At 33.3% G+C, this 25985-nt stretch overlaps 1 protein-coding gene across 1 annotated transcript; it reads left to right on the forward strand.

Moving 5' to 3' along the window:
- Positions 1 to 414: 414 nt before the first annotated feature.
- Positions 415 to 25692, forward strand: Itpr (Inositol 1,4,5,-trisphosphate receptor). The gene is made up of 48 exons (XM_088191193.1): positions 415 to 508; positions 5590 to 5706; positions 5780 to 5850; positions 5912 to 6018; positions 6091 to 6210; positions 6283 to 6400; positions 6656 to 6768; positions 6835 to 7065; positions 7129 to 7241; positions 7300 to 7528; positions 7600 to 7760; positions 7819 to 8433; positions 8496 to 8628; positions 8686 to 8855; positions 8923 to 9078; positions 10908 to 11105; positions 12558 to 12664; positions 12863 to 12951; positions 13020 to 13169; positions 13242 to 13537; positions 13601 to 13908; positions 13984 to 14189; positions 14251 to 14517; positions 14580 to 14783; positions 14855 to 14970; positions 15237 to 15372; positions 15437 to 15608; positions 15901 to 16176; positions 16248 to 16390; positions 16452 to 16660; positions 16723 to 16834; positions 16894 to 17229; positions 17302 to 17443; positions 19100 to 19204; positions 19270 to 19403; positions 19475 to 19655; positions 19720 to 20033; positions 20091 to 20234; positions 20293 to 20485; positions 20556 to 20678; positions 23090 to 23262; positions 23323 to 23487; positions 23557 to 23743; positions 23812 to 23871; positions 23934 to 24142; positions 24206 to 24532; positions 24597 to 24758; positions 25603 to 25692. The coding sequence occupies exons 2-48, from the start codon at positions 5606 to 5608 to the stop codon at positions 25675 to 25677; spliced, it is 8457 nt and encodes a 2818-aa protein (XP_088047319.1). The 5' UTR covers positions 415 to 508; positions 5590 to 5605; the 3' UTR covers positions 25678 to 25692.
- The last annotated feature ends 293 nt before the right edge of the window (positions 25693 to 25985 follow it).

The raw sequence follows: 25985 nt of genomic DNA on the forward strand, positions 1-25985 counted from the left end.
CGCTTTTTTAGTGTCTACGCTTTTTTAGTGATAACACATAACAATAAAGTCATTTCTTCTGCAAGTAACGTTCTTTATTTGGATTAATGTTGTCCAGACTTTTACGATCTGCCATTTTATCTGAAGTGTGTGGTACTAGTCCGTTTAGAGTCCATGTAGATATACGTATTTTGTTGTATTCTCTTTTGCGATTACGATTACACGGCAAGTCAAGTTTTATAAGTTTCGTTTTGTTGCACTTATTTTGAATGAACAATAAAATAATTGTGCATTTGTTTAATATGGTTTAGGGTTTTTTAACAGGTTGTAACTAAGCAATTATATTTAAAAATAATATAATACATAATTAAATTTAAGATTTTTTTAAATATGGCAGCACAGCACCACTGGCGAAAATGCGCAACTAGTGTCGTCAGTGACGGCCGGCGCATCGGCGCAGCTGACGGCCGCCAGCCGTCGTTCCGACGTTCGTCTCATCACCGATGTCGTCCGTCTTCCTTCGAATCAAGTAACACACAAACAATTCCACATAACCTTTAACCCCATCCGCCATTTTGCACCTGCCATTTTGTTTTCCACCTTGACACTTGACAGCCGGCTTCGTTTGACACATTATCGCTACTCCCACCGCAGATAAAACTGCGGTCCATCTGTTCGCCTATACTTCATTTGCATCTCAAACTGGACAGTGAATCGGATCGAAATGGCTAAATATGATAAACCTGCAAAATACACAGCAGACGCGCGTCCAACGTAAACAAATCTATTAATATTCAACGCTTTATTTTGATCCATAAATCTAACGCACATTGCTCTCTCGCGCGCCGCCTGTCCGAATCTTATCAGAATCCGAATTGTTTTTTTATATTATTTTTAATTGTCTGTTTATAAACGAAATAAATATTTGTGTTTTGTGTACATATTAAAACATATCTATTTTATTATGATTTATTTAACATCACCTTGACCGATATCATGTGTTTTATGTAATGTATTGACTAAACATCTCCGAGCGTTTGGGACAGTTCCAAATATAGATTATTGTTTCGTATGTACGTACCTTTAATCTACCCCTTCTCATATAATGGGCCTATTATTGAGGAAACACTGTAAGTCAACATGCTGTATTATACTAGAACTTTGAATTTTTTACTAAAATTTGACAAATTAACTTCTTTTTTTTTCAAGCACATGTAGTATTTTTTTCAGCACTTACATAATTATTAAATATCGGCACATAATTCGAATGTTATAGTCATAATTGTAATATAAAGCTTAAAAACTCAAACAAGTATCTAAACTCATTCATGGCGACCATTTTTTTAAATGTTTATGTTATCTGAACAATGACGATAGACTTTGAGAGACGCAAGAGCTTTTATTGATCAGCGAGAGCGTAGCGGGCACAGAAGCTTTATCGTCCATCATAGATCTCATCGTTGTAGAAAAAATTGTATCTTTGGAGTTATACAACGTCAAAATAGGGTGTTTTTTATTATCTATTATTAAAATTGTCATGCTCTCATCTTTGAGATTTTAAATCCACTATATACTAGATGTTCTGATAGCGAAAATTTAGTTTTTATCTACATTTACTTTGAAATAGTGTTCCCCACACTCACCTAGAGATCGACTGAAATAATTGCGCAGAAACAAAAATATCTCGAAGCGACGTTGAGACCATATTTTTTTTAGAGACTGTTGAAGTGCTCGTATGGTGGTGTTGATCCTTCTCTGGTGCAAGTGTCCGTGACAGTATGTTATCTGCGGGCGTCTGCTAGTCTCTTGAAGTGTCTGCCGGAGTCTGCCAGGTGACTGCCAGTAACTGCCACAATCATGTAGCGATCATCCAGCCAATCTCTGCACTCGCTTCTTAGAAAAACGAAATAAGTATATGCCTTTAGAAAGTGATATTTGCTTGATGGATATCTCCGAGGTGAATTGCGTAACGGAAATATAGTGGCCTTATGGTGATATTTGTCTTCCGGTGATATATTGTTTCCAGTGACCATTTCATAACAAAGCAATATTCATTTAATGCACCGGAGAATCCTTGCGTGTTATTTATGAGTCAAGTCGTACCGAGAGTATTGTTAAATGATCGCTTTTGGTTACAGTAATTACGCGAGTTTCAAGAATAAAGTCCTCAATAAACGAGAACCTGTGTTGTCACTACAAGGGGGCTATTTTTATATTTATATAAAATTTGTTATTTAAATAATTTGCACCTGAGCCCCATATTAGCAAGTATGGCCAATCGCTTGTGAGCAGCAGAAAAATTCAAAATGAGCCGCAGATTCCTGACCCCTGTACTTAACCATCGATTTTAAACATTTTTTAGAATAAAATTTACACAAAAACTATGAATTTTTTAAAATTAGATAATATGAGATCTATGTAATTTTGATAATTAAAATACATAGATCTCACATTATTTTTTATAATTAGTAAAAAAGGCAATACAAAAATATATTTTTTATATATAGAATATTATTTTAATATTTTCGTAATATACTTTCTTCAAAGTTACCCCAAATCAGATTCTCGATTTTTTTTATGAAGTAAACTGTTATTTTTTTTGTAATTTTGTTCTTTTGTATTATTTGGCAATTAGTTAAAAAAATTACATCTAATTAATTTCTAAGATATGTTTTGGGTCTATTTTTTATTGTATTTATATTTTAATTTAATTTATTTCGTTGTAAATTGTGTAGAAGAAAAGTTTACAAAAATTTCCCCATAATGGATTATTTTATATCTTACTTATTTTTATTTCCTTTCTGAAATATTTAAAAAATCTACCGATGTTATTTTTCTATATGATTCACTAAAGAACACATAGTTGAACGTAATTTTGCTTTAACCTCTTGTCTAAAATAAACTGTTGCTTACTTAAAGAGCGGTTAGTGTGCGATTACCCTAAAATTGTTGTAATTATCTTGTACATACAGACAAGCATCGAATTCGTCGAAAGAAATATTTTTTTATACGACGAATCATTCTATAAACGAGCTAAATCTAAAAATGTTTGTTTGGTTTGACTATAAACTCGCTATTCTTTGATGTTAATTGATGACTAACTATAAGAGTGATTTATTATTTACATTGTTGCAATTGGTGTAGTTATTTAATTTTAAATTGTATTTATATTTGGAAATAAAATAAAAATATGTCAACTTTTAAAATGTTTACTGTCAGCTTTGATGTTTTAATAACAGTGAGTCGTTACATGTTTGTTGTATCAATTGATCTGCGGCAAGCACCCGAGTTGATGATTGTCATTTATTAAAGTAGCGTTCTAAAGGAACCGAGTCATCTCTGGCAATTATTCACTTGACTGAGATATATACACGAGCTCATTGAACGCCAAAGATTACCAATATAATAAATTGCAGGCCTCTGAGTCAATATTTATTATCATATGAAAAATAATAATCATAATAAAAAATATCAATAACCACTATTTAATACAACTCTGATCATCTTGATTTAGTACCGTCACCCTACTTCCTCCTCCCACTCATTCGAGACTAGTTGTGCGTTATAAGACTTATTAACATTGATATATTTAAATTTTTGTGATTCTCGATGCTAGACGTCTTTGGAACTAAATTTAGATTCTGCGAATGGTTAATTTAAATTGTTAATCTGTTTCTTGTTGCCGATTGAACAGTATTGCGAGTGCTGTAACTTCATTCTATGGCGGTATTTAGCGTTGGCATTGTTAAAATGTTAATCGCTACTTTATCTAGTTTTGATTCTTGGTAAGTACACTTTCACCAAGTCAGCGAAACAATTTCAAAAGAACTTTTATCATTAAACATCCTGTTTGAAGTCTCTTTGATTTGCTCATCTCTACTCAGACATTCACCATTATGTTTGCAGCGTAATAAATATTTTTCAGTGCCATCTGTTTTCTTTTTGTCAGATTGTATTTTTTTATTGAGTGGGCTGTGTATATTCTATTTTGATTAATTACTATGACCCTTATAAAATTATGTTACGTTTGATTGTGCCAGTTTCTTTTTAAACGGGACAATTCCTTGCTACTTTCTGTTTATTTTTGACTTGGCCAGCAAACATTAAAGAGCCACAATATTTTTTTTAAATATCTGCAGAAAAAGTCAATATACTACATATTCTTAAAAATAATTCTGCAACTGTGGCAACTAAAAATATTTGCGACGTTATTTATTGGTGAATAAATCACATACCTAGCGACCTTCGAAGCTTGGTGGTGACAAGTTGGTCATAATTGCCATTGCTTCACTTCAAAATACCAAGATGAGAGTCAACCAGTTAACTGCTGTAAAACATTTGCATCGCATGAGAATAATTTCATTATGACGTTTTGATTCCTCCTTAATTGTTAGCTGCCAATTGATTGGACTGTCTTTCAACGAGTTTTTCTTTGAGTGCAAGACAAAAGCACAACCCTATTTTGCATTGATTGGTAACTGGATATGAAATATAGGTTGTTTACCAAAATGTGATACGAAAAAGACATTAAGCAAACTCCATTAACCACCCAAAAGCAGATATCCAGGGACGTCATTTAGGGAAGGCGTGGAGGTGTTGGAATTTGTCCCCCCTTGAATTTAGCCAGAAAAATGCATATCATCAAATTAAATACTATGAATCTTCATGAATTTTAAATATTAAAAAATCTTGAATCTATCACGAAAATATTTTTTAAAATATGATGAACATGATTTTATTTCTTTTGACGTAGATTTTTGACTTCTGAGAAGGGATAATTGTTTTTTGCGCTCTCCTATAGGTCAAAATTCAGTTTAGATGTGCTTCATTCATTGTAAATTGTAATATTGCTAGTCTTAATATGAGCACTAGAAAACCGAGGGTTCCTTCTGTGACGGCGTCGGCATGATTTTATTGCTTTTGACGTGAATTTTTGACTTCTGAGAAAGGATAATTGTGTTTTGCTCTCTCATATCGGTCAAAATTTGGTTTAGATTCATTCTATTCTCATTATTGTATGTTGTAATATTGTTATAATAAAATCAAACACCGCTCTTAAAAAGGTTAGACCCAAATTGCTAAAAAGAAGGCAAGGTATTTTTCACTATGATAATTCAAAACCTCATTTGGCGATGATGACTCAAAATAAACTAAAATAATTTAATTTGGATGTCATTATGCATCCACCATACTCTCCAGACCTTGCTCCTTCTCATTATCGTTTGTTCAGGGCATTAAAAAAAACTTATTTTTTTTTGTTGCATCAGTCATTTAAACTGTATTTTAATTGCATTAATAAGCTTCTAGAAAAAAGGAGTTATAACCACGAATAAATATTATATAATTGTTTTAATTAATAAAGAAATTTTACTTTGTATGAAAAAAATGTTTGCATCAACCCAATATATGTATACAATTTAAATATTTATAAGTAAATCTTAATCAAACAATGCTTTTATATTTATATGAACTTCTATCAAGTCTCTGTGGGGAATGTTCTCATTTCTGATTTATAAAGACATATCACTATCTCAGAGCTATAAATTACAAACGCTAGACCAAAGTAGAATATCGTGTTATTCAAATAAACATATTGTTCTTTCTTTTCAGATAAATAAAACCAAACATGGGGGACAATCTCATATGTTCAGCCGTTTTTTTACATCTCGGCGATATAGTATCATTATTTGCAGAAGGGAATGTCTGTGGATTTCTCAGCACTTTAGGGTAAGTTCTATATAATATATGTGTATTATTCTTAACAATTTCAATAGATAACTAACGTATTTGATGATTTCAGTCTAGTAGACGATAGAACTGTAGTATGTCCAGGAGCTGGAAATCTTAGTGATCCTCCGAAGAAATTTAGAGGTAATTTTTCTATTAATATAACCCATTTTGTGTGTATCTAACCCGTGTGCCATTTTTTTAGATTGCTTGTTCAAAATATGTCCTATGAACAGATATTCGGCTCAAAAGCAATTTTGGAACACTGCAAAACAGACTAACACTGACACGAGCCTATTAAAACGATTGCATGTGAGTGATTTTTTTTAAGAATCATTTACCCGAGAACTCGAACATGATTAATTGTTATATGAAATATTGCAGCATGCAGCAGAAATAGAAAAGAAGCAGAACGACGTAGAGAATAAGAAGCTTCTAGGGAGCGTTGTTCAATATGGAAGCGTTGTACAACTCTTGCACGTCAAATCAAACAAATATCTTACTGTAAATCAAAATTAAATTTTATCTGCTATATTTTAACATTCAGATTCTGACTCTTAGGTTAATTGATTTTAGGTTAACAAACGTTTGCCTGCACTTTTGGAAAAAAATGCTATGCGAGTATCTCTGGACGCAAACGGAAATGAGGGATCTTGGTTATATATATTACCGTTTTATAAATTGCGTTCTACCGGTACGTATTTTTTAAGGGGTATTACAAAATAAGTAGCAATCTCTAATTTTTAAAACAAGATTAACGATGGATACTTTTTTTAAATACTAATATAATAATTGACAAAAAAACAGATTTGTATATTGTGAACTTTTGCAGAACAGGTTTTTGATGGTGTTTTTATTTTTTCTGTAACGTTAAAAGTCCATGTTTAAAAATCAGTCAATTTTTAAGTTAGTATTTTATATGATTTATATAAAATTAATATTTATATAGGTGATAATGTGGTGGTTGGAGATAAAGTGATCCTAAATCCGGTGAACGCTGGACAGCAAGTGCTCCACGTTGCTTCGAATCATGAACTTCCTGATAATCTGGGATGTATGGAAGTACGTTTCACATTTTACATTACTTGTTTTTATCAAAGAACATTGATTCAATTGATACGTTTACAGGTGAACGTAGTAAATTCTTCGACGTCTTGGAAGGTTACGCTTTTCATGGAGCACAGAGAGAATCAAGAGGAGATATTGAAAGGCGGAGACGTGGTTAGGCTCTTTCATGCAGAACAAGAAAAGTTTTTAACCATGGACGAGTATAAGAAGCAGCAGCACGTATTTTTGAGGACCACTGGACGATCCAGTGCCACGGCAGCTACGTCTAGTAAAGCACTATGGGAGATTGAAGTAAGCGTTATTCAAAATATATATTACTAATATTATTTTTATATAAATCATACAATTTTTTAGGTGGTTCAACACGATCCCTGTCGCGGAGGTGCCGGTGATTGGAATTCGCTATTCCGTTTCAAACATCTAGCCACTGGACATTATCTGGCTGCTGAATCAAGTCCAACTACGCCGTAAGTCAGATTTAAGATTGAATAATTGCTTAGTAGTTAATTATTTGCCATGTTTTAGTGATATTGCTGGATCTGATTCTTCATCGACTGCTTATCATCTTGTTTCCGTCGCTTATTCATCGGAGATTGCCACACTCTTTGAGCTAGATCCGACTACCATGACTACGGCGGATTCTTTGATTCCGCAAAGTAGCTACGTTAGATTGCATCATATTTGTACTCACTCTTGGGTTCATTCGACGTCCATTCCGATTGATAAAGATGAAGAGAAGCCTGTAATGTCAAAGGTGTGTACTCTTTTATTGTATATTTTTTATCTATTACGGTATTACTTTAAAGTATGTTCTATATTATTTAGGTCGGATGTTCAAAGAAGAAGGAAGACAAAGAAGCTTTCGCAATCATATCAGTTTCACCGTCGGAAGTCCGAGACTTGGATTTTGCTAACGATGCTTGTAAAGTTCTCTCGGCAATGTCCGGAAAGTTGAAAACAGGAGTTATTAATCATAATGAGAGAAAGTTAGTTAGCATGTTATATTTACTTTTATAGAATGATTCGAATATGTATATTTTGTAGGGCTGTCACATATTTGCTGCAAGATATTGTGTATTTCATAGCCGGGTATGAAAACGAGCCAAACAAATCTGAAGCCCTCGAACTGGTCGTTACGAATCCAAACAGAGATAGACAAAAGTTGATGAGAGAGCAATATATACTGAAACAGTTGTTCAAAATATTGCAAGGACCGTTCCAAGAATCGAGCGAAGGCGAACCCGCTTTTTTGAAGATCGAAGAACTGAGCGATCCTCGCTATGCGCCATATAAGCATATATTCAGATTGTGCTACAGAGTCTTGAGGATCTCGCAGCAGGACTATCGCAAAAACCAGGAATATATCGCAAAACATTTCGGTTTTATGCAAAAGCAGATCGGTTACGACATTCTCGCTGAAGATACGATAACAGCTTTGCTGCACAATAACAGGAAGCTCTTAGAGAAACATATTACAGCGTCCGAGATTGAAACTTTTGTGGGATTAGTGCGCAAAAACATGAAGAACTGGGAATCGAGATTCTTGGATTACTTGAGTGATCTTTGCATATCGAATAAGAAAGCCATAGCCGTGACACAAGAGCTGATTTGCAAGAGTGTACTATGCGCTAAAAATTCTGATATTCTGATTGAGACTAGGTATTGTTTATAATTTAAACTGAAAAAGTTAGTTTATTTTTTAATTAATGTATATATTTTAGACTTATGAAAGTACATTACATCGAGAAAATCAAAGAAGTGAGAGAGGATAATAAAGATCTATTGCCGCTGGATGATGGTTCGCCAGTTAGCGGAGTAGAAGATGATGTGCTTTTAGTGTGGGATGCTAAAAAGGTAATAGAAAAATTTTTATGGTTCTTAAAATATATTTTAATATTTATTTATGTACAGAAATCTAGATCTTTACAAGAACTAGCAAAGTTAGAACAGAATCAAGAGGCTATCGCTATATTGGAATATTATCGGCATCAACTGAATCTCTTCTCCAACATGTGTTTGAATCGGCAGTATTTGGCTTTGAACTCTCTGTCGCACCAGCTCCATATTGATCTGATTTTAAAGTAATCTTAGTCATATTTAAATACATATATATATTTAAAAACAATATTAAATTGTATTCTTAATTAGGTGTATGTCGAATCAGAGTCTCTCTTTCGAGTTGAGAGCTTCGTTCTGCCGATTGATGCTTCATCTTCACGCTGACAGAGATCCTCAAGAGCCTGTGACTCCGGTTAAGTACGCTCGACTTTGGAGCGAGATACCGTCAAAAATCAGCATCAATGAGTGAGTATATATTTCTTTTGTATCAAATAAGAATGATGCTTTTTAATATTATTTCACATGATCACATAATTTTATTTTGCTCTAGTATTAAAAAAAATATATTAATAATATTAATTTAGTATTAACAAAATAATATAAATTATTTCATTTAATAAGATTAAAAATGTAAAATACAACATAACTCAATAGTTTCACCCTTATTTTTTTACTGGTAAAACAGGCGGATGGATTTTAGAATGTAAGTTTTTTGGTCATTGTCACTTTTTTCGTACATACTGTACCTGCTTGTGTACCACACTTTGCAATGTTGTCCAAATCGTACATTTTGTGTTTGTGAGTTATTTTAGACACAATTTTGTATTTTTTTTTTAAATTATTTAGAAATAAAAATATAATTACTAGTAAGAAGTATAAAGCTCACAATTAGTTAATCACTATTTCATATATGCAAATATCCTGTATTTATAATTTAAACACATGATCAATGGCGGATTTACGCATAGGCTGGGTGAGGGGGGGGAGCACATTAGTATTTAAAAAATAAATATTTTATAGTTTTTCTATAGCAATCCAATACGATATCATGAAAGCTGATCATTTTCCGAAGAAAAAAGCGTTTGTGCGTACGTAAGCGTAATTTCCGAGAAGCTCCATATTCACACTTCTTGGTTTGATTTATTGTTTCATCTAAATATCATAAAAGTCGATGGGGCACGTGCATACGTATTTACGACAATGCATGTGAATACACGGCTTTCATTTTCATTCGGTGACGAAATATTTTTAGTCCACAAAACGACGATTAAAAATCATCGATTTAAATAAGTGCTCTTGTTTACAAACTAAATATAAGGCTATTTAATACATAAAAATGGAAAAAATTTGGTTTACTGATTTCGTTAAAATCACAAATTACAGTTGAAAGAACCTAACCTCAAATTTTGTATGGGTGCCTAGTCCCCTATAACGAAGTACCAATCTATACGTTACAGGGGGGGTCGACTGTATTTAGCAATTTTTGTATATACCTAGTGAAGTAAATCCGCCACTGTACATGGTTACACTAAACCATTTTTAAAACATTTTGCAAATTTTCAGTAGAATCCTTTTATTAACATACAATGTCGAATTTTAACAATAATATGATGAATTATAATTGACACTATCCTAAAAAATACTGAGTATTGAGCTGAAATCATTCAGTAATTCTAAATATAAATGTATCTCATCTTTGTGGCAAAATGCTTAAGTGTAAATAATCTTGCAATTAATACAAAAGTGTGTCTAAATTTACTATGAAATTAATTAGAACAAAAACTAGTAAGTCCATAGTTTTTAAAAAATATATACCTACGTATTTGTCTTTATAGATATAAAATAATAATACTCAGATTTGGACTTATTAGTTTTTGACACTCTTCATTTGTATTTATAGGTAATTATTTTATATATACATATGTATATGTGTTTACTATTTTATTATTAATCTTTAAAATTTAATTAAAAAAAATGATAATATTCTATCTTAATTTTTATTATTTTTAACCCAATATCTTGTAATGAAAGTCCCTTGCTGTATTATTTCTATCGTATTTTATTATTGGCTCATCAATTTTAAATTTTAATTTAAAATAATTCACTATTTTTGATAACTATATCCTGAAATATTGTATCATTAGTTCCCAAAATATTTATTTCTTCATTTTTCAATTGTAATAATAATAACATTACATTAAACATTAAAATATTCTATTACAGATTTTTATGGTTTTTTATTTGAATAATGTACAGTAGAACTGTGTAGCTGATTAATGATCTCTAATTTCTAGTTATGCATCTAACAAATCTAGTCCAGATCCTAACAAGGAAGCCGTCAGGACAAAATTCGCTTCCACTATACAATTCGTCGAGAACTATCTGTGCAACGTAGTCGCTCGCATGTACTCCTTCGCCGATCACGATCAGAACAAGCTGACTTTCGAAGTCGTCAAGCTTGCCAGAGACTTGATATACTTCGGATTTTACAGGTAGAGCTATAAAAATATATATCACCTTGTTCCATAAGTCTTTGCGTTTTTTAAGGTGCGGGTTAAATAAGTTAAAAATACTTTCCCTAAGTTTCTACAATCGCATGTTAATCAATTTTTTATATCTGATTCCAAAAATAATTCGTTTTTTATATCCGTTTTTGTAAAATATTTTTTCTGCCTAATAACTGTTGCAGGATCTAAATAGATGATAGTTGTTTGGAGCAATGTCTGAAGAATACGGTGGATGAGAAGGGAGTTCCAAAGAAAATGTATTGATTTTTTTATTAACGCCTTCTTGGATATACGAAAGCAAGCGCTATCTTGGTGTAAAATTACCCTTTAATTTGTAAGGAAAGGTTTTTTATGGTTTGAATCGCTTTTAAACGAATGTGTGTTGTAATTGCCTGCCTATAATTCAATAACTCAATGAATTATGCCCTTCATATTCCACTTAATGCATAACGTTATCTTATTGGGGTGTAATCCTTTTTGGAATTGGGGGTTGATTGGCAACCAACCACTGCCTTTTACGTCCATTTCTCATCTTAAGTAACACTTCGGCTTAAAAATAAATCTTTCTGTTTTAGAATCAGTAACTATTGTCATATTGAGATTCACTGCTCGAAGTTTTCCTAAGACAATTTATGAGATAACCATATTATGCAAATTAACAATTTTCTTAATGTCTGTAAAATAATGTAAGCGACACTTTGAGTTTATGTGCAACCTTCTGTATCGTTAATCTCAAACCTGCTTTGATGGCAGCCCTAATATCCTCACTAACAACCCATATTTACTTAGATATTTATTGTTAAGATTTCCGGAACGAAATTTTTAGAACCACATTTGACACTCATCTTCAGTAACAATTCGACTCAAAAATAAAACTCTGTTCTAGAATCATAATTATTATTGTGAGATTTTCCTTAGAAAATTTATTAACATCCATATTCTGACTGAACTGCTGTAAGCGACACATTGGGCTTTTGTGTTAGTTTCTATATCGTTAATCTCACACCTGCTTTGATGGCAACTCTAATATCCTCACTAACAACCACTAAAAACTACCCGCCCTTACGTAGATATTTATTGTCAAAATTACATATTCTAAATTTAATGATTTCCCTGCCCATTGCATTATTGATGTTTTAACTGCTATTGTCGCATTATTACCGAGTTGAAACTCAAAGCATAATATAGTTTAACTAAGATTATTTTACCTCCACTGCCATTGTTGATTTAGGGTTAAAAATATCGAAACAAAATATATCTCATTACTAAATAGCATCTTTGATACGACTAGTGTTAACAAACATCGAAATAATAGTGAAATTATCGTTAATTTATAAAAAGATATACATTTTCGCAAATGTAAGAAAAAAAAATGCAAAGACTAATGGGACAATCTGATAAACAAATACAGATAACTAACATTATATTCTGTTACAGTTTTAGTGATTTACTAAGATTGACGAAAACATTGCTTAATATTTTGGACTATGTGTCGGATGTTGATATTCTGAGCGAATCGAGAGTTTTGTCAGGTGAAACAGATGGTAAGAATCGATTTATTTTATTATATATTTTGAATATGATTATTAATATAAATATAAATATTAAGCTGCTGAAGAAAAGAAAGAGATAGGTATAGACTAAATTATATTTTTGTAGAATTATACATTGAATTAAGATTGGATGTGTTTTAAGATTCATATTAATTCTATATATACAAATGTATCACTTTTATTATTTAGCTGAAGGTGGAGTTCTTAGATCAATCAGTGACGTTGGAGCCGTGATGTCATCGCTAGCTTTAGGATCCATGTCTAGGAGTATCGTAAGGGTTAGTTGTCCTTAAGTTACCTTGTCGTTTACATAGCTAAATTTTAACCAATATTTTTTATATTGTAGTTGGGAAGTCAATCTTCCATGACTAGCACGAGCCACTCGCCACCAAATTCGCCAACGGCCCGATTACAGAGATCGTCGTCTGCTATGGCGCTAGCTAGAGAGCATCCTCTAGTCATGGACACAAAGCTCAAGATCATTGAAATCCTTCAAGTATATATTTTTAATCATATAATCATATGATTAAAAATATTATTAAATATAATAAAAACTCTTATTTTATAGTTCATATTAGACGTCCGATTAGACTACAGAATAAGTTGCCTTTTATCTATATTCAGAAGAGAGTTTGATGATTCCGAAAAGAGGCAATCGAGCATTGCTACATCTCCGCTAGTAACTTCAACTTCGAACGGTGAAAAAACACCAGAAAAAAGCGCATCTACCTTAGAAGGTAGTGTTCAAACATCAACTCCTAAATCAGATATTAACAACGCGAATAAAGAAGCACTTCCTGGAGGAATACGAAACATGGATTTGGAAGCTGTTGCGGGTCAAGCTGAAGGAATATTCAGTTGCGAGTGAGTATTTTTAGATATATTGTAATTTATAATATATATTATATATTATGGTTTAATTTAAAGGGATGGTCTTGATTTGGATGGAAATAAGGGGTTGGTGGTTTTGAGAGTATTGCTACAATTATGCGCTCAACATTCATCTCCGGCTTTAGTGAGCGGCGCTTTGACTCTGTTATTCAGACATTTTAGTCAACGCCAAGAAGTCCTACAGGCTTTTAAACAAGTTCAATTATTAGTGTCCGATAGTGATGTAGAATCTTATAAGCAGATCAAAGCCGATCTGGATGTGTTTAGACAGAGCGTTGAAAAGTCAGAGCTATGGGTTTATAAGAGTAAAGGACCCTTGGAGGATCACAGTGCTACGTTAAATGGTAATTATATTTTAATTTATTTATTTTTTATATATAAATTTACAATGGTATTGTTATATTATATTTTATTTACAGTGGCTACTACATCCAAAGTCAAAGATTATGATGATGCGTCTCATCCTGCTGAATCATCAGAACAGCAATCGACTGGAGAATCGAGCCGTCCTAATGTCTGTCCGCCCTTAGATAGAGACGTATCATCTGAATATCTGTTAGAGGGTGAAATATTTGGCGTTGGACATAACATTGAACATCTTTCCGAATATAGAAAGCTCAAACAAGTATGATTTATACTGTTAATTTGCTTCGGACTATGTAATTGATTTTTGTATTTTTTTTTAGATTTTATTACGTATGAATCAGTTCTGTATACAAGGTCGAACTTCTGCATCTGAAGGTAGACCGAGAAAGCACGAACAGCGACTGTTGAGAAACATTGGAGTACACAATACTGTACTAGAGCTTCTGCAAGTACCGTACGATCCCGAAGACGCTCTGATGGACGAGCTCATGCAGTTGGCTCACGAGTTTCTTCAAAACTTCTGCTTGGGAAACACTCAAAATCAAGCGTTGCTACATAATCATCTAGATTTGTTTTTAAACGCAGGCGTAAGAATATATTTTGCGCTTAGTGTAGTAATGTTTAAATATTAATTATTATATGTACTTAGATCAGAGAAGCTCAAACCGTGTGTGCCATATTCCGCGATAACATTAAATTGTGCAACGATGAAGTGAACGAGAGAGTCGTTCAACATTTCGTGCATTGTATTGAGGCACATGGTAGGAAATTGGAGTACTTGCAGTTTTTACAGACTGTCGTTCGAGCCGAAGGTCAGTTTATCAGGAAGAGTCAAGACATGGTGATGCAAGAGGTGATGTATAATAACTTACGTTTGAATTTGATGAATTTGAAGAAGTGAATTTAAATAATATGCCGTTTTAGTTGGTGAATGCTGGTGAAGATGTCCTAGTATTTTACAACGATAAGGTGTCATTCCATCACTTCGTAGAAATGATGAGGAACAATGCTAATAATGTCGGAGATAGTACTGCATTAAAGTAAGTAATTATAAATGTGTTTGTAAATTATTTAAGAATACATTTTCTTGATTTTTTTGCCGCAAGCTTTTCAATCATTTTACTAAAATCTATTTTTTGGCTATATCGTTTTCAATGCATAAGATCGATAAGTCATTACTGAAAATTACGAAGACGAACTAAGTAAAAAATAATTTAAAAAATTGATCGGTGTTGGGCCCTTTCATTACCCCAGCCTCCGCAATATCTTTCTTATGGGGGCTATAATTATGATTATTAATTTTCAGCTATCACGTAGAACTGGTGAAACTGTTGACTTGCTGCACAATGGGAAAGAACGTCTATACTGAAATCAAATGTCATAGCTTATTGCCTCTCGACGATATAGTCGTCATGATATCGCATCCAGATTGCACTCCTGAAGTATGTTTTTTTTTAAAATAAGCTTTTTGGATATGTATTATTTTTTTTATTATTTATATTATAGGTCAAAGAAGCATACGTTGGATTTTTAAACCATTGCTACATTGACACCGAAGTCGAGATGAAAGAAATATATTCCTCTAATCACATGTGGACTCTATTCGAAAACTCGTTCATCAACGATATGCTGAGAGTCATATCATTTAGCATTTTAGGCGTTGATAAGTCGCAAAAAGGTATGTATTTATAGATGTGTACACTACTTGAACCTTGATATAAGATATTTTGCCCCATGAGATAGTTTCTTAATTATCGGCATAATCTATACTTGATATTAGAAATGTAATTTAAATAATTATCCAATTACCTAAAATAAAGGTCTTCAAAGATAAGCAATACTTGCACTAATCAATGCAAAATAATAGGCAAATACAAAGATATCAATTGCATGCTGTTGGTTGTTGTTTTAATTTTATTCGCTGCACTTCTTTTTATGTATAAATAAATAATCATACAATTTATTTTTAGCGAATCAAGAAGATTCGGATGGCGGCAGTGTAGTAAATCAAGTGATTTTGAAGAAGCCAGATAAGGCTCTACTGAACTATGTAACGGGAGCACTAACGCACATAATCCTTACATTCTTTAGTTCACAGTTTAGTGATCAATCGACGGCCGTTCAAACAAGACAGCCTATCTTTGTGAAAATCTTACAGACTTCGTTCAGATTGTATCAATGGCAGTGGCTATCGGCCGCTCAGAGGTTCAATGTTGAAAACTGCATTAGAACCCTTTGCGAAGTCGGTTAGTAAATTTTTAATATTAAAGTATTGCTCTTACACATACACAAGTTACTAAATCTGATTTTTTAATAGCTAAGACTCGAACAATTGCAATCCCGCTCGATCTCGAATCTAAAGTTCAAGCAGTGTTTCACAAAGCGGCTATGCTTTCAAGACAAACTAGTAAATGGCTATTGGCTTCTAAGACGCCCAAGTTAGAAAAATCGCAATCACAAGTTAGTACGGTAATTTTTATGATTCTTAAAATCTAATTATAATGACTTATTCATTTTTAAGGTTTTGTGCACCGATCGTTCCATCATGGAAGGCCTACAAGATATCGTAGCTCTATTAGAAGAACAGTTGCGTCCGTTAGTCCAAGCAGAACTGGGCGTTCTAGTGGATATTCTTTATCGACCTCATCTCCTGTTCCAAGTCGCATCCATACCAGCCTTATTACCGTCATCGCCGTCGTCTAACGATTCCAGCGGCATTTTCATATCTAGGTAAGTCTCGAAAGAGATAAATATAATCTCAATGTCAATATAACACTGATTTTGTAATTCAGGCTCATAAGACATACTGAGCGACTCCTCGAAGAGAAAGAAGAAAATTTGTGCGTTAAAGTTTTGAGGACGTTGCGCGAGATGATGGCTATGGATCCGGATTACGGAGAGAAGGTATTTTTGAAACGTCCTATGCTAAAATATCAGATGTTATATAATGTGTTGATCAACAGGGAAACAAGTTGCGCGAAAAATTACTGTCGCAGTATTTGGTCAATAAGAAGACGACTCCCAACGTTCCTCAAATAGCTCAATTGACCATTGCAACGAGTCCGGGAAAGGTCATAATTAGAACGGGACAAACGTTGGCCGAAGTCCAAACGCATCTCGATAAGGAAGGCGCTTCGGAGCTGGTCGTGGAGTTGGTTATCAAAAGTGTGAATTCGCCGGCGATCTTTTACGAGGCCATTCAGTTGGGAATCGCTCTATTGGAGGGCGGAAATTCCGTTATTCAACACAGCTGCTATACAAAACTGCAAACTGGGGATTTCTCGCAGGCGTTCTTTAAAGTAAATTTGTCTGATCTTATTTTTTTTTATGTCTTATTAAGAGTTGTATGTAAATAAAAATTATTTTTAAAGGTGTTTTACGATAAAATGAGAGAGGCACAACAAGAGATCAAATCAACTGTTAGTGTTAATACATCTGAAGTGATCGCCAAACAGAATCAGGAGAAAGATGGCAAAGAAATTGGTTATGAAAAGATTGGACGCATTACTGCAGGTTTGTATATTGAAATTTAATATGGAGAGCCCATAAAATATAATCCAATTTTATACGGTTTAGTTATAGCATTTTTGGGTTTCTATGCTGACTAATAATACTGTCTAATATCCTCATATTTCTAGAGTTCTGGAAATGCTCTAAGGTCACCCCGATTCATAAAAAGTGTGTCAAGTCTCAAATTGACAATTATAGGCCAACAGCGTTGATTTCAGCACCTGCAAAATTAATTGAAATTGTATTGCATAAATACATTATTAATCATTGCAGATGTATGCTTCTCGAGTTTCCGTCAATCTCGATCCACTGTCACTAATCTTATGCTTTTTCTAACTTTGTTTCTAGATCATTGGACTCTGGTGTACAAGTGGACAGATTTTGAAAAGGCATTCGATAAAGTTAATCTTGCTTTACCTGTGAAAAAATTATCTAATTACGGGTTTTCTGAAGGTCTTATAAACCTATTCTCAAATTACTTGACTAATAGATATCAGTTCAAGTATACAAACTCATTTTCAGAACAATATAAAACCTCTACTGGAGTACCTCAAGGATCCAATTTGGGTCCATTACTGTTTCTATTGTTCATTAACAACATAGAAACAGCAATGCATCATTCAATTTTTTTATTATATGCAGATGACTTGAAAATTTTCAAGAAAGTGCAGTCGATTTTGGATTCCCTCGATCTGCAGGAGGATCTCAATTCTTTATGGAAGTGATTGCCTTTCAGTGTGAAGAAATGTCAAACAATTTAATTTTCAAGGTCGTCGCTGCTGGTAAAATATTCCTACCATCTCGCCGAATATATTCTAGACAGGTCTTCTTTTACTAAGGATTTAGGTGTGACTTTCGAAGAACGTTGGAAATTTAGCCAGCATAGCAGATCATTAAAAATGCTCGGGTTTATTTTAAGAAATGCGCACTCTTTATGATGCTCTAGTATGCAGCATACTAGATACTAGCTCTATTATTTGTATTTCATGCGTAATGAGTCAATGTAATGAATTGAAGCTGGAAAAAGTACTGCGTAAATTCCTTCGATATTTATACTTCAAGAAATATGGGTATTATCCGTTCTTGTTTCCCAGTGCTTTTATTCTGGGAGCGCTGAGATACGTTTCTTTGTCAACTTGCAGAAGTGTTTGTATAATTAAACATTTCTGGAAATTGCTCAAAGGCATCGTAGACAAATCTTCCGTGCTCGAGCAGTTCCAATTGTGGGCTCCAGAGGGTGGTTATAGTTCTCGATCGCGTCCACTGTTCTTACCTGTAAAGTCTAGAACTGGAGCACTTGCCAAATCTTTTCTGTCAAAGGCCGCTCAATACTGTGAATAGAGATATGGGGTTTTGGTTCAATTCGTATGAGACAGTGTACACCTGTTCAGGTGATTTGTGTCTGTTTTTGTGTGTGTGCGTATATGGATTTGTATGTATTTTAAAATTGTAATATATTTTATACTTTTGGCAATCGTGACGCATTAAGTTAACCTGTCAGGTCACAATGATCATAATTTTAATAAATAAATATGTAATATATGAACACAAAACTAAATATTTATCGACTCAACCTAATGTTGATACAATTTATGCTTCCTTTTTGATGTATGTTGAGCATTCAAAAATAGTTATTTCATGTGAAACTTTTTAATGTAGGTGGTTCTAAAACCGTCGTAATGACCGACGAGCTTCACGACGAACTGTCTCAAGCCGCTCGTGCAACAGCTCAAGCGTTTTCTTCAGTCAGGAATATGGCTCCAGGTATTCTTAATACATTAACACATTCATAACTGTTCATGCAAATTAAAAATGCGATCAATTACTAGGAGTCGAAGATTTATTGGCGGAAAAGAGAGAAAACATCGGCCAACAAGACACTCTACCGCCCAAAATTGCCGTCATGCAACCAGTATTACGATTCTTGCAGTTGCTGTGTGAAAATCACAATCCGGAGTTACAAGTAACATACTACTTACCATAAGTATTATTTTGATATCTAATATATTTTTATTTATATATATATTTTTATAGAATCTCCTACGTAATCAAAACAACAAGTCCAATTTCAATCTAGTATCCGAAACACTGATGTTCTTGGATTGTATCTGCGGATCTACAACTGGAGGCTTAGGTCTTTTAGGATTGTACATTAATGAAAGCAACGTCGCTCTCATAAATCAAACTCTAGAGACGCTCACTGAGTATTGTCAAGGTTAGATTCATCAAAGAATACAATTAAATTAATTAGATTAAACTTAATGTTGTTTATTGAATAGGACCATGCCACGAGAATCAGAACTGTATAGCAATGCACGAAAGCAACGGTTTAGACATTATAACGGCGCTCATATTGAACGATATCAATCCTCTAGGCAAGACTAGGATGGATTTAGTTTTGGAGTTGAAAAATAATGCTTCTAAACTACTGTTAGCCATTATGGAATCGAGAGGAGATTCAGAAAATAACGCAGAACGAATATTATACAACATGAATCCTAAGCAGTTGGTCGATGTGGCATGTAGTGCTTTTCATCAAGAGGTTTCTTCTGAAGATGCAGATGAAGACGGCGATGCAGTTTCGCCTAAAGAGGTATTGATTTGTGATGAATATGTTTGATATGTTAAATTTAAATTGTGCTTGATTTAGGTGGGACATAACATCTACATCCTATGCCATCAATTGGCCAGTCATAATAAAGAACTAGCTGCATTGTTAAAGCCGAGTTCCACTTCGGATCCTAAGAACAAACAAGCCTTGCAGTATTATGCCTCTCACACCGCTCAGATTGAAGTAAGATTTCATTGTTAAAATTATTTACTATGCGAGGACTAATAATGTTGTATTTTAGATTGTACGTCATGATAGAACATTAGAGCAGATAGTCTTTCCTATTCCGGAGATATGCGAATATCTCACCGGAGAGACGAAGCACCGTATTTTAAATACTGCTGAACGAGACGACCAGGGTTCTAAAGTGACCGATTTCTTTGAAAGGAATTCACAGATGTTTGACGAAATGAAGTGGCAAAAGAATCTTAGAGGTAATCTTTTTGACTGAATTTTTTCTATTTACTCATTGGAAATGAATTACTTATTATTTTTTTTAATCAGGTCAACCGGCACTGTTTTGGGTATCTTCATACATGTCACTCTGGAGCACCATCCTTTTCAACTTTGCCGTCTTGATCAATATTATCGTGGCTTTCTTCCATCCGTTCAGTGGAAAAGCACCAGGTAAGGTTATTATAAATATTAGTCAGTTTCTAACTTGATTTTTAAAATCATCCTCTATCTCTTGACGTTTATAACCAAGATTAATTGATCTAAATTGTATTTTTTGTCTTAACTTTTTTATCTCAATCTGTAGTTATACAATGATTAATATATAGGTTCTTTTTGCTGTCTGAGTTATTCAAAGCATTCTTGGGTATACAATTTGTCTCTCCCATTTTTTAATCATCCATATCTCAGTTTTATGTAAATATAGGAAATATACGCTTAGACTATTATATATAGACATTCATTGTTTTAGGAATACTTTTCTCTTTCCATGCTAAGTAAAAATTTAAAAAAATTGGGCTAGTCCATTAACGAATTTTTCTTAATATTACTTATTAACCCTTTGCACTCGTAATCGTTTTCGTACTAGGTATGTCGCCAGCTCGGGAAAAATGTAAAATGTTAAATTATTTTTTTAAATTAAAATTATATATGTAGAGCATGAATATAAATAAACTAATACCAAAAACGAAGAAATCAGAACAAATACTTACATTTCTCTAAATTACATTTTCATTTTTTTTTTCTCTCAAGTACCACTGGTTGACAATCCATAACAATAAATTAACACAATAGGGCGACGACCCATTTTAAAATATTTATGGGACCAAAAAATGTTTTAACCATAAATAAGTAAATATACACAAATAACAAAGACATGCCGCTCAGTTTTAGATATATCTACCTGCGAACGAAGAAAGCTTACATCCAGGGCTGTGGAGTCGGAGTCGGAGTCGTGGAGTCGTGGTGTTTTGGCCGGTTGGAGTCGGAGTCGGAGTCGTGAAAAACGAGCGACTCCGACCATTTTTTCTATAAAATGCATTTTTTTAAATTATGAAATTTTAATTGCGTTATAATGAATGTGTATAGCGTATGAATATTAAACGTGTAGAAAAACACCAAAGTACCTGATAAAATTAAACTTTTTTGTCGGAGTCGGAGTCGGAGTCGGAGTGGAGTCGTGTTGTTGGTAAATATCGGAATCGGAGTCGGAGTCGGAGTCGTGTTTTTTTTTAACGACTCCACAGCCCTGCTTACATCGCTTGCACGAGGTATATCTATGTTTATATAAACTGATGTTAGGTATATTTTTAAAAACTAAAATACGTCCCATCGATAGTCAAATGAAACGTTGCAGTTAATGTCATATTATTTTATATATTTCTTAATTAAAAATAGACAAAACTTTAGCTTTTCAGTAGCTTTATGGTACATATTTGTTTGTGATTTTATATATTCGAGCTAATAATGCTTAAATAGCATATTTTTATATAAAAATAAAAAAGTGATGCACAAAAAAGGGCACTACGTTTAATAATATGTGGGATGTTGATTAATTATAAATTAAGAAAACAAATATGGAAAAATATTATTTTTTAATTTTTCGTAAATCCCCAAGTTCTATTAGTATACCAACTCATCAGTGTATAACAATTGAAAATAATCAATAGGTTGTATACAGTTTGCGGGAACTAGGGGCCCAGGACATTTATCACGTGGTGGAAATATTGCTATTTTTAAGGTACATTGTCATTACTAGTTATTATTCTCCAATTTTCTGATGTGGTGCGATTTGTTTGAGGTATCGTTTTTTTCGCTATTATTTTAATTGCCTGTATTCCATCTTCGATTCAAGGCAACATGCTTAATTTCGACTTTACTTTCTTTACTATCATCATTGGAAGACGAAAAATCAAACATGAAATCCTCCCCATCACTATCATTACAAAACATATTATCATTACAATCACTATATTCAGCGATAGCACTGTTTTTTTTACAATAAAATTAAAAAAAATAATTTCACAATAAAATTAAAAAAAATGAAAAAATAAGTAATTAAAACAAAATTATTAATCACTATAGTCTTACTTAGACACAAATTATGGACACCCGAGACTCTGTAGAAAACCCAATAGGCAATAAAAACTTCATCGACGCGTGTCTACCGAAGGACGATCGCCAACCATTGCCTTCGGAGAAATCTACGGCACATCTGCATTTAAATTTAGTCATCATAAAAAACCCGACTCGCAATAAATGAGCTCTCCCCGGCTTGATTCAAGTAAAAATGATATTTTTTTGATAAGATATGCTTCTTGAAACTCTTGTTTATAACACTGCAAAAACGCCATTCAAAACATGCACAGGAAATACCCAAAAATCGACGTTATATTTCATTAATTGAAATGGTGCGCCTGACGCACCCTACGAGTAATATAGAGCCAAGCGATGGTGCATGTCACGCACCTTACGAGCGGAAAGGGTTAATAGTTAGTTTATGATAAAAAAATGTATTCATAGCTCATAATTAGAGGAAATATATCTTCAATAGCATTCATCCTTTTATGCCTATTTAATTACAGAAGTGGACACTCGTTTATCGTTAGCCGTTTGGGCAGTGACTATAGGAGCAGGCAGCTTGGTGGCAGCCGTTCCGAGAGCCACCGGTATCAGAACGCTCGGAGCCAGTTGCATTTTAAGACTGATATTATCAGCAGGACCTCAGCCGACGCTTGCCATATTAGGAATATTTACTGTGAGTACATTTATTTTATCCCTCTACCTTCATTACAATCTAACGATTTATAAATTTCAGGTGATAATAAAATGTGTCCATCTTGTTAGCATAATGGGCAATCAGGGAACTTTCACTAAATCAATCGATAGGATAATCACCGATCGAGAGCTACTCTATCATCTTACATATCTGGTATTTTGCATGATGGGCATATGCGTGCATCCGTTCTTCTTCAGTGTTTTGGTAAGACGGATTATTCTTTCATGATATTTAATAAATTAATCTTATACATTTCATACTATTTCATATCAGCTCTTTGACGTTGTATACCGAGAAGAAACTCTACTGAACGTCATTAGATCAGTGACCAGAAACGGTCGCTCTATCGTCTTAACGGCTGTGCTCGCTCTAATATTGGTGTATATGTTTTCGCTCGTTGGATATCTCTTCTTTAGAGACGATTTCTTAGTTACTGTCGATGAGATAGATGTAGATACAGGTATATTTATTCCAAAATTGTTTTAATCTAATTTAGAAAATGCTCATTTAATGATGTTATTAATACAGATCCTGACATTCAAGATCATTCCGGTTGTGGTGACAATCCTGCTACTAAATACTTGAAAGGTTCTTAAGTCAATACTTTTTATAATATGTTCTAATTTAACTTGAACGAATTAATGTTTTAGATGCTCCGTATACTTATTGTAAAACTGATGCTCACGAATCGAAGCCGGATGGAGATCCTAAACCAAACGCCATCGGAGTCGTCAGTGTTGGCGGCGAGTTAAGAGAGCGATCTTGCGATACTTTGCTCATGTGCATTCTCACAACTCTCAATCAAGGTTTAAGAAACGGCGGAGGTATCGGAGATATATTAAGAGCTCCAGCGAGTACTGTAAGTATTTTATATTTGATAGTTCAAATATCGAAACTTTTTTTAATCTATAAATCTTTACAGGAACCGTTGTACATTGCAAGAGTTATATACGATCTCCTGTTCTTCTTCATAGTCATCATCATAGTATTGAATCTCATTTTTGGTGTCATCATTGATACGTTTGCGGACTTGAGGAGTGAAAAGCAGCAGAAAGAGTTGATCCTTAAAAACACTTGTTTCATCTGCGGACTCAATCGATCGGCTTTTGATAATAAAACAGTATCGTTCGAAGAGCATATTCTCTCTGAACACAACATGTGGCATTACCTATACTTCATTGTGTTGGTTCGCGTTAAAGATCCGACTGAATTCACCGGTCCTGAGAGCTTCGTTTATTCGATGGTTAAGGTGTGTGTTTAGATCTTGTATAAGTTATTGATATTTATTTTATTGTACTTATGATTATTGATAGGCGTCAAATTTGGAGTGGTTTCCTCGCTTAAGAGCCACTTCTTTGGCGACAAGCGAAGGAGAAGCGGCTGAAGTGGAACTAAGATCATTGCAATCTCAATTGGAACATACGCAAGCAATGTTGGGCACTCTGACGCATTTGTTGACGGATTTGAAGGAACAGGTATGATTATTTAATGTTGATTTAATACAGTGGCTCCCAAAGTATTATGTTTTAATTTTAACTGTTGATGCTCAGTGATACATAAAGTGAGAAATAATTTCACGTCTTATTTGAAATGATTTTTTATTTATTTTAATTCATTTTAGAAGTTACTTACAAATATTTAATACGTCCTCAGGAATTGTTAAAATAAGATTTGATGTACATTTTAATAGGAATCTTTATATTTACATAAACATACATAATATGTATATTGTTTAAATTTATGAATTTATTTTCTATTTTATTTACTTTCATTTTTATTTACTTTGGGAACCAAGTACAGTAAACCCCCCTATAGCGTAGTTTTGGTTATTGTTTATCCCTTGACTTTGCTAGACATATTCTGTGACAGGCGAAACGCCGCTGCGCTATAACATTCGAGGGATATTCATCACATTATAGTAAGAAAATATTTATTTATGTATTACTATGGAAAAAATTATGATCAAGCATATCAATGTATACGTTTTTTTAATACATTATGTATACAATTTTCAGGGAAGTTCAACCATTCTAATTTTTTATAATAAAACTGTTTAATTATGTAATACATATATATTACAAATCTAAAAAAAGTATTAATGGATCTTGTTTACAAACTAAATACAAGGTCATTTAATACATAAAAATGGGAATAAAGTTTGATTTACTGATTTCGTTAAATTCACATAATACAGTTGAAAGAACCTAACCTCAAATTTTGTATGGGTGTCTAGTCCCCTATAACGAAGTCCCAATCTCTACGCTATAGGGGGGTCGACTGTATTTTATTTAATAGTTTCTTATTAATCTATTGTTATAGATGACGGAGCAGAAGAAGCAAAAGCAGAGGATAGCACTAGTGAACTCCACTTCTACGTATATGCAGAATATTTAATGCAACATTATAAAATAACTCATTGTGTGTGGTTGAAAGTTTTAGGGTTTCCTATTCCTTGTAATGTGTGTTTGTGTGTATGTGTTGATTAGTAAGCACTTACCTACTTTTTAATAATCTATTTTGTACATATGTACGTACAATGTAAATTTATAAAAAGGAACTTTGTGATAATGCCATTTAATCGGAAATGATGAAATATGTGGGGTTCTTATGTATTTTTCAGTATGTTGACTAAATAGAAATATATTTCGGCTCAATCATTATATAGTATTATCATCTATGGACAATAATTTAAATGCGTAAAT

The sequence above is a fragment of the Plectrocnemia conspersa genome, unplaced genomic scaffold (genome assembly GCF_051122295.1).
Source record: "Plectrocnemia conspersa isolate PC_06_02 unplaced genomic scaffold, ASM5112229v1 ptg000008l, whole genome shotgun sequence".
Lineage (NCBI taxonomy): Eukaryota > Metazoa > Arthropoda > Insecta > Trichoptera > Polycentropodidae > Plectrocnemia > Plectrocnemia conspersa.

Bases quoted from the DNA above. Each gene is read 5' to 3' on its own strand.
- Itpr (XM_088191193.1), top strand. From the start codon at position 5,606: ATGGGGGACAATCTCATATGTTCAGCCGTTTTTTTACATCTCGGCGAT. The intron at 8,856-8,922 runs GTAATCTTAGTC...ATTCTTAATTAG, and splicing joins CATATTGATCTGATTTTAAA to GTGTATGTCGAATCAGAGTC. The intron at 20,235-20,292 runs GTAAGATTTCAT...GTTGTATTTTAG, and splicing joins CTCACACCGCTCAGATTGAA to ATTGTACGTCATGATAGAAC.